Below are 10,745 nucleotides of genomic sequence, written 5' to 3'. Positions count from 1 at the left end.
AGTCACTCACCACTCACTCACCACTCACTCATTCTCACACTCACTCACCACTCACTCATTCTCACACTCACTCATTCTCACACTCACTCATTCTCACACTCACTCACTTAGTCACTCATCACTCACTCACTCATTCTCACACTCACTCATTCTCACACTCACTCATTCTCACACTCACTCATTCTCACACTCACTCACTTAGTCACTCATCACTCACTCACTCATTCTCACACTCACTCATTCTCACACTCACTCATTCTCACACTCACTCATTCTCACTCAGTCACTCTCACACTCACTCACCACTCATTCTCACACTCACTCACCACTCATTCCCACTCACTCAGTCACTCACTCTCACACTCACTCACCACTCATTCTCACACTCACTCACACACTCATTCTCACACTCACTCACTCAGTCACCACTCATTCAAACACTCACTCTATCTCACACTCACTCACCACTCACTCATTCTCACACTCACTCAGTCACTCACCACTCACTCATTCTCACACTCATTCTCACACTCACCACTCACTCATTCTCACACTCACTCACTCTCACACTCACCACTCATTCTCACACTCACACACTCACTCATTCTCACACTCACTCACCACTCTAACACTCACCACTCACTCATTCTCACACTCACTCACTTAGTCACTCATCACTCACTCACTCATTCTCACACTCACTCATTCTCACACTCACTCATTCTCACACTCACTCATTCTCACTCAGTCACTCTCACACTCACTCACCACTCATTCTCACACTCACTCATTCTCACACTCACTCATTCTCACACTCACTCATTCTCACTCAGTCACTCTCACACTCACTCACCACTCATTCTCACACTCACTCACCACTCATTCCCACTCACTCAGTCACTCACTCTCACACTCACTCACCACTCATTCTCACACTCACTCACACACTCATTCTCACACTCACTCACTCAGTCACCACTCATTCAAACACTCACTCTATCTCACACTCACTCACCACTCACTCATTCTCACACTCACTCAGTCACTCACCACTCACTCATTCTCACACTCATTCTCACACTCACCACTCACTCATTCTCACACTCACTCACTCTCACACTCACCACTCATTCTCACACTCACACACTCACTCATTCTCACACTCACTCACCACTCTAACACTCACCACTCACTCATTCTCACACTCACTTGCCACTCACTCTCACACTCACTCACCACTCACTCATTCTCACACTCACCACTCACTCATTCTCACACACACACACACCCTCACCGCTCATTCTCACACTCAATCTCACACTCACTCACCACTCACTCTCACACTCACTCACCTCTCACTCACTCGCCACTCACTCTCACACTCATTCTCACACTCACTCACCTCTCACTCACTCGCCACTCACTCTCACACTCACTCTCACACTCATTCTCACACTCACTCACCTCTCACTCACTCGCCACTCACTCAAACACTCACTCACCACTCATTCTCACACTCACTCACCACTCACTCTCACACTCACTCGCCACTCACACTCACTCACCACTCATTCTCACACACTCGCCACTCACTCAAACACTCACTCACCACTCACTCATTCTCACACTTAGTCACTCAGTCACTCACTCTCACCACTCATTCTCACACACTCACTCGCCACTCACTCAAACACTCACCACTCACTCACTCACCACTCATTCTCACACTCACTCGCCGCTCACTCACACTCACCACTCATTCTCACACTCACCACTCATTCTCCACTCATTCTCACACTCTCCACTCACTCTCCACTCATTCTCACACTCTCCACTCACTCTCCACTCAGTCACTCTCACACACACTCATCACTCACACACACTCATCACTCACACACACACTCACACACACTCATCACTCACACACACTCATCACTCACACACACACTCACACACACTCATCACTCACACACACTCATCACTCACACACACACTCACACACACTCATCACTCACACACACACATCACTCACACACACACTCATCACACACACTCATCACTCACACACACTCATCACTCACACACACACTCACACACACTCATCACTCACACACACACATCACTCACACACACTCATCACTCACACACACTCATCACTCACACACACTCACATCACACTCATCACTCACACACACTCATCACTCACACACACTCATCACTCACACACACTCACACACACTCACACACACACATCACTCACACACACTCATCACTCACACACACTCATCACTCACACACACTCACATCACACTCATCACTCACACACACTCATCACTCACACACACTCATCACTCACACACACTCACACACACTCACACACACACATCACTCACACACACTCATCACTCACACACACACACTCATCACTCACACACACTCATCACTCACACACACTCATCACTCACACACACTCACACACACTCACACACACACATCACTCACACACACTCATCACTCACACACACACACTCATCACTCACACACACTCATCACTCACACACACTCACACACACTCACTCACACACACACTCACACACACTCATCACTCACACACACACATCACTCACACACACACTCATCACACACACTCATCACTCACACACACTCATCACTCACACACACACTCACACACACTCATCACTCACACACACACATCACTCACACACACTCATCACTCACACACACTCATCACTCACACACACTCACATCACACTCATCACTCACACACACTCATCACTCACACACACTCATCACTCACACACACTCACACACACTCACACACACACATCACTCACACACACTCATCACTCACACACACTCATCACTCACACACACTCACATCACACTCATCACTCACACACACTCATCACTCACACACACTCATCACTCACACACACTCACACACACTCACACACACACATCACTCACACACACTCATCACTCACACACACACACTCATCACTCACACACACTCATCACTCACACACACTCATCACTCACACACACTCACACACACTCACACACACACATCACTCACACACACTCATCACTCACACACACACACTCATCACTCACACACACTCATCACTCACACACACTCACACACACTCACTCACACACACACTCACACACACTCATCACACACACACACACACACTCATCACTCACACACACTCATCACTCACACACACTCACACACACTCACTCACACACACACTCACACACACTCATCACTCACACACACTCATCACTCACACACACATCACACACTCATCACTCACACACATCACTCACACACACTCACACACACACATCACTCACACACACATCACTCACACACAGTCATCACTCACACACACTCATCACTCACACACACTCATCACTCACACACACTCATCACACACACTCATCACTCACACACACTCATCACTCACACACACTCATCACACACACTCATCACTCACACACACTCATCACTCACACACACTCATCACTCACACTCACACACACTCATCACTCACAGTGTTTTACACGGCATGCTGTGTTAGAGCTGTATAGCATCCTGTGTTGTGTGTTTATAACAGGGTGTGCTGTGTTACTGCTGTTGTTATAACAGGGTGTGCTGTGTTATAACAGGGTGTGCTGTGTTACTGCTGTTGTTATAACAGGGTGTGCTGTGTTACTGCTGTTATAACAGGGTGTGCTTTGTTATAACAGGGTGCGCTGTGTTACTGCTGTTGTTATAACAGGGTGTGCTGTGTTACTGCTGTTGTTATAACAGGGTGTGCTGTGTTACTGCTGTTGTTATAACAGGGTGTGCTGTGTTACTGCTGGTGTTATAACAGGGTGTGCTGTGTTGTGTGTTTATAACAGGGTGTGCTGTGTTACTGCTGTTGTTATAACAGGGTGTGCTGTGTTACTGCTGTTGTTATAACAGGGTGTGCTGTGTTATAACAGGGTGTGCTGTGTTACTGCTGTTGTTATAACAGGGTGTGCTGTGTTGTAACAGGGTGTGCTGTGTTACTGCTGTTGTTATAACAGGGTGTGCTGTGTTACTGCTGTTGTTTTAACAGGGTGTGATGTGTTACTGCTGTTGTTATAACAGGGTGTGCTGTGTTATAACAGGTTGTGCTGTGTTACTGCTGTTGTTATAACAGGGTGTGCTGTGTTACTGCTGTTGTTATAACAGGGTGTGCTGTGTTACTGCTGTTGTTATAACAGGGTGTGCTGTGTTGTGTGTTATAACAGGGTGTGCTGTGTTATAACAGGGTGTGCTGTGTTGTGTGTTTATAACAGGTTGTGATGTGTTACTGCTGTTGTTATAACAGGGTGCGCTGTGTTACTGCTGCTGTTATAACAGGTTGTGTTACTGCAGTGTTATAACAGGGTGTGATGTGTTACTGTTGTGTGTTAGTGCTGTGTGTTACTGTTGTGTGTTAGTGTTGTGTGTGTTAGTGTGTGTTAGTGTTGTGTGTGTTAGTGTTGTGTGTGTTAGTGTTGTGTGTTGTGTTAGTGTTGTGTGTGTGTTAGTGTTGTGTGTGTGTTAGTGTTGTGTGTGTGTTAGTGTTGTGTGTGTGTTAGTGTTGTGTGTGTGTTAGTGTTGTGTGTGTGTTAGTGTTGTGTGTGTGTTAGTGTTGTGTGTGTGTTAGTGTTGTGTGTGTGTTAGTGTTGTGTGTGTGTTAGTGTTGTGTGTGTGTTAGTGTTGTGTGTGTGTTAGTGTTGTGTGTGTGTTAGTGTTGTGTGTGTGTTAGTGTTGTGTGTGTGTTGGTGTTGTGTGTGTGTTGGTGTTGTGTGTGTGTTGGTGTTGTGTGTGTGTTGGTGTTGTGTGTTAGTGTTAGTGTTGTGTGTTAGTGTTAGTGTTGTGTGTTAGTGTTAGTGTTGTGTGTTAGTGTTAGTGTTGTGTGTTAGTGTTAGTGGTGTGTGTTAGTGTTAGTGTTGTGTGTTAGTGTTAGTGTTGTGTGTTAGTGTTAGTGTTGTGTGTTAGTGTTAGTGTTGTGTGTTAGTGTTAGTGTTGTGTGTTAGTGTTAGTGTTGTGTGTTAGTGTTAGTGTTGTGTGTTAGTGTTGTGTGTTAGTGTGTTAGTGTTAGTGTGTGTGTGTTAGTGTGTTAGTGTTAGTGTTGTGTGTTAGTGTTGTGTGTTAGTGTTAGTGTTGTGTGTTAGTGTTAGTGTCGTGTGTTAGTGTTAGTGTCGTGTGTTAGTGTTGTGTGTTAGTGTTAGTGTTGTGTGTTAGTGTTAGTGTTGTGTGTTAGTGTTAGTGTTGTGTGTTAGTGTTAGTGTTGTGTGTTAGTGTTAGTGTTGTGTGTTAGTGTTGTGTGTTAGTGTTGTGTGTTAGTGTTGTGTGTTAGTGTTGTGTGTGCTGTTTGCTTGCTGTGCATGCTGTACTGCGTTTGCATACTGTGTTTTACTGTACTGTGTGTGTGTACTGTGTTATGTTTGTGTGTGTGTCTATATATATATACTGTGTTTTGTGTGTGTGTACTGTGTGTGTACTGTGTGTGTGTATATACTGTGTTTTGTGTGTGTGTACTGTGTGCCGTATGTACTGTGTGTTTACTGTGTGTGTACTGTGTGTACTGTGTATGTACTGTGTGTGCGCGTACTGTGTGTGTACTGTGTGTGTACTGTGTGCGTGTACTGTGTGTGTGTACTGTGTGTGTACTGTGTGTACTGTGTGCATGTACTGTGTGTGTGTACTGTGTGTGTGTGCACTGTGTGTGTGTACTGTGTGTGTACTGTGTGTGTGTACTGTGTGTGTGTACTGTGTGCGTGTACTGTGTGCGTGTACTGTGTGTGTGTACTGTGTGTGTGTACTGTGTGTGTGTACTGTGTGTGTGTACTGTGTGCGTGTACTGTGTGCGTGTACTGTGTGCGTGTACTGTGTGTGTGTACTGTGTGCGTGTACTGTGTGCGTGTACTGTGTGTGTGTGCGTGTACTGTGTGCGTGTACTGTGTGTGTGTACTGTGTGTACTGTGTGTGTGTACTGTGTGTGTGTACTGTGTGTGTGTGTACTGTGTGTGTGTGTACTGTGTGTGTACTGTGTGTGTGTACTGTGTGTGTGTACTGTGTGTACTGTGTGTGTGTACTGTGTGTACTGTGTGTGTGTACTGTGTGTGTACTGTGTGTGTGTACTGTGTGTGTACTGTGTGTGTGTGTACTGTGTGTGCTGTGTGTGTGTGCGCTGTGTGTGGAGAGGGATTGATGGCTTCTCAACATCCACGCTAACCCCCTCACGTTTTTATTTCACAACGCTTTGACTTTTTATTCAGATTTGTGTTAATATTTATTTACATTTTTATTTATCTCCTCACTGTTTCTCGCTGATTTTTACAATTCCCATCCCTCTCCCTCCCTCTCCCTGCCCATCTCCCCTCCCTCTCCCTCCCCATCTCTCCCTCTCTCTCTCCCCATCTCCCCATCTCTCCCCATCTCTCTCTCCCCTTCTCTCTCCCCTTCTCTCTCCCCTTCTCTCTCCCCATCTCTCTCTCTCCCCTTCTCTCCCTCCCCATCTCCCCATCTCCCTCCCCTCCCTCTCTCTCCCCATCTCTCTCCCCATCTCCCTCCCCTCCCTCTCTCTCCCCCATCTCTCTCTCCCCATCTCTCCCTCCCTCCCCAACCTCTCTCCCATCTCTCTCCCCAATCTCTCCCCCATCTCTCTCCCCAATCTCTCCCCCATCTCTCTCCCCCATCTCTCTCCCCAATCTCTCCCCATCTCTCTCTCTCCCCATATCCCCCATCTCTCTCCCCATCTCCCTCCCCTCCCTCTCTCTCCCCATCTCTCCCTCCCCAAACTCTCCCCCATCTCTCTCCCCCATCTCTCTCTCCCTCCCCATCTCTCCCTCCCCATCTCTCTCTCCCCATCTCTCCCCCATCCCTCCCTCCCCATCTCTCCCAATCTCTCTCTCCCCATCTCTCCCTCCCCATCCCTCCCTCCCCATCTCTCTCCCCATCTCTCCCCCATCCCTCCCTCCCCATCTCTCCCAATCTCTCTCTCCCCATCTCTCCCTCCCCATCCCTCCCTCCCCATCTCTCTCCCCATCTCTCCCTCCCTCCCTCCCCATCTCTCTCCCCATCTCTCCCTCTCTCTCTCCCCTATCTCCCTCCCCATCTCTCCCCCATCTCTCTCTCCCCATCTCTCTCCCAATCTCTCCCTCCCCATCTCTCCCTCCCCATCCCTCCCTCCCTCCCCATCTCCTCTCCCTCCCCCATCTCCCCCGTGTCTCCCCCTGTGCTGTGTCCCTGGGGGGGTGGTTGTGCTCCTCCTGCTCCTCCTGCTCCTCCTGCTGCTGCTGCTGCTGCTGCGTCTCCTCTCTCCCTTCTAAAGATGGTCACGCCACAGAGCCTCTTTGTCCTCTTCGGTATGTCTCCACCACCAACCCTCCTCCTCCTCCACCTCCTCCACCACCACCACCACCACCTTCATCTCCACCACCAACCCTCCTCCACCTCCTCCACCACCTCCACCACCACCTCCACCACCACCTCCACCACCACCACCACCTTCATCACCACCACCACCACCACCTTCATCTCCACCACCAACCCTCCTCCTCCTCCTCCACCACCTCCACCACCTCCACCTTCATCTCCACCACCAACCCTCCTCCTCCACCACCTCCACCACCACCTCCACCACCACCTCCACCACCACCTCCACCACCACCACCACCTTCATCACCACCACCACCACCACCACCTTCATCTCCACCACCAACCCTCCTCCTCCACCACCTCCACCACCACCACTACCACCACCTCCACCTCCTCCACCACCACCTTCATCTCCACCACCACCAACTCCTCCACCACCACCGCCACCACCACCTCCTCCTCCACCACCTCCTCCACCACCACCTTCATTTCCACCACCACCTTCATCTCCACCACCACCACCTCCTCCTCCACTACCTCCACCACCACCACCTTCATCACCACCACCACCACCACTTTCATCACCACCACCATCATCACCACCACCACCTTCATCACCACAACCTTCATCACCACCACAACCTTCATCACCACCACCACCTTCATCACCACCACCACCATCTTCACCACCACCATCTTCACCACCACCATCTTCACCACCACCATCTTCACCACCACCATCATCACCACCACCACCTTCATCACCACCACCAACTTCACCACCACCTTCATCATCACCACCACCACCACCATCATCACCACCACCACCACCTTCATCACCACCATCACCACCACCACCACCACCTTGTGTTACTACTTCATCAGCATCACAAACTGCCCTTTTTGTTTGATCGCTGTCAAGTTTATTAACTAGAAACTCCCTACACACAGACACACGCCAACGCACACACACAGACACACACACAGACGCACACACAGACACACACACAGACACACAGACACACACGCATGCACACACACACAGACACACACACACACATACACACACACATACACGCAAGTTGTATTTAGTTAGCAGCTGTGTACAGTCCCATTGAGCGACTGTGTGACTTCCCACAGAGACCCATACACAGTGACCCATAGAGACCCATACTCATAGACCCATAGAGACCCATAGAGACCCATAGAGACCCATATGCATAGACCCACAGAGACCCATACTCATAGACCGATAGAGACCCATAGAGACCCATACACATAGACCCATAGAGACCCATACTCATAGACCCATAGAGACCCACAGAGACCCATACACAGTGACCCATAGAGACCCACACTCATAGACCCACAGAGACCCATAGAGACCCATACTCATAGAGACCTACAGAGACCCATAGAGACCCATGCACATAGACCCATAGAGACCCATACTCATAGACCCACAGAGACCCATACTCATAGACCCATAGATACCCATAGAGACCCATACTCATAGACCCATAGAGACCCATGCACATAGACCCATAGAGACCCATACTCATAGACCCATAGAGACCCACAGAGACCCATACACAGTGACCCATAGAGACCCATACTCATAGACCCACAGAGACCCACAGAGACCCATACTCATAGACCCACAGAGACCCACAGAGACCCATACTCAGTGACCCACAGTGACCCATAGAGACCCATACTCAGACCCACAGAGACCCATACTCATAGACCCACAGAGACCCATAGAGACCCATACTCGGAGAACAATAGAGACCCATACTCATAGACCCACAGAGACCCATACTCAATAGACCCACAGAGACCCATAGAGACCCATACTCATAGACCCACAGAGACCCATACTCATAGACCCACAGAGACCCATACTCATAGACCCACAGAGACCCATAATCATAGACCCATAGAGACCCATAGAGACCCATACTCATAGACCCACAGAGACCCACAGAGACCCATACTCATAGACCCACAGAGACCCATACTAAAAGACCCACAGAGACCCATAGAGACCCATACTCATAGACCCATAGAGACCCATACTTATAGAGACCCACCGAGACCCACACTAAAACTTGACAGTGTTTGTGTTGCCAGGTGTAAGGTCACCAGTGAGTTTCTGTGTAGCTTTTTAATCAGAAGCGACCTGCCAATGGCTATCATCAGTTTCATCATCACGTGGACGTGTACAGCAGGCAAATACTCTAAAAGTCGTGGCGATGTTGATTCTAAACGTGGAGGGGAAAAGCCGGAGATACATCCACCGCGGGGACAGGGTCCGGGATCGCACCCACGACCTCCTGTGTACCAGGCGAGGTAGTCAACATCTCACAGGGTCCAGGGATCGAACCCACGACCTCCTGTGTACCAGGCGAGGTAGTCAACATCTCACAGGGTCCAGGGATCGAACCCACGACCTCCGTACCAGGCGAGGTAGTCAACATCTCACAGGGTCCGGGATCGAACCCACGACCTCCTGTGTACCAGGCGAGGTAGTCAACATCTCACATTCAATGTACTCCTCCATAGCAGCAGTGCAGAGTGGTGCTTAGCCGGACGGCGATATCCAATAGCATCGCACCCAGAGCACAATGGGTAGGTGTGTGGGTGGGTGAGTGAATGAGTGGGTGGGTAGGTGAGTGGGAGGGTAGGTGAGTGAGTGATTGGATTGGTAGGCGAGTGAATACTTGCGTAGCCGAGTGATTGGATTGGTAGGTGAGTGAATACTTGCGTAGCCGAGTGATTGGATTGGTAGGTGAGTGGCTGGGTAGGTAGGCGAGTGGGTGAGTGTATGGGTGGTTGAGTAGGTGAGTGGATGGGTAGGTAGGCGAGTGGGTGAGTGTATGGGTGGTTGAGTAGGTGAGTGGATGGGTAGGTAGGCGAGTGGGTGAGTGGATGGGTGGTTGAGTAGGCGAGTGGATGGGTAGGTAGGCGAGTGGGTGAGTGTATGGGTGGTTGAGTAGGCGAGTGGCTGGGTAGGTTGGCGAGTGGGTGAGTGTATGGGTGGTTGAGTAGGCGAGTGGATGGGTAGGTAGGCGAGTGGGTGAGTGTATGGGTGGTTGAGTAGGCGAGTGGATGGGTAGGTAGGCGAGTGGGTGAGTGTATGGGTGGTTGAGTAGGTGAGTGGCTGGGTAGGTTGGCGAGTGGGTGAGTGTATGGGTGGTTGAGTAGGCGAGTGGATGGGTAGGTAGGCGAGTGGGTGAGTGTATGGGTGGTTGAGTAGGCGAGTGGATGGGTAGGTAGGCGAGTGGGTGAGTGTATGGGTGGTTGAGTAGGCGAG

General features: G+C 49.7%; 1 protein-coding gene across 1 annotated transcript in view; it reads left to right on the top strand.

Annotated features, from left to right (window-relative positions):
- Positions 1-10,745, top strand: part of LOC116938203 (polypyrimidine tract-binding protein 1-like) — a 117,787-nt gene that overhangs the window by 91,393 nt on the left and 15,649 nt on the right. The window contains exon 11 of the mRNA XM_076064852.1: positions 7,383-7,416. Coding sequence (XP_075920967.1) covers positions 7,383-7,416 — 34 coding nt within the window. The remainder of the gene's footprint in view (positions 1-7,382; positions 7,417-10,745) is intronic.

Source organism: Petromyzon marinus, unplaced genomic scaffold (assembly GCF_048934315.1).
Source record: "Petromyzon marinus isolate PM22_M1 ecotype Great Lakes invasive population unplaced genomic scaffold, UKy_Petmar_22M1.pri1.0 PM_Scaffold_81, whole genome shotgun sequence".
Classification (NCBI taxonomy): Eukaryota; Metazoa; Chordata; class Hyperoartia; order Petromyzontiformes; family Petromyzontidae; genus Petromyzon; species Petromyzon marinus.
The sequence above is the reverse complement of the archived record's forward strand: the minus strand, read 5'-3'. Positions and strand labels throughout refer to the sequence as shown.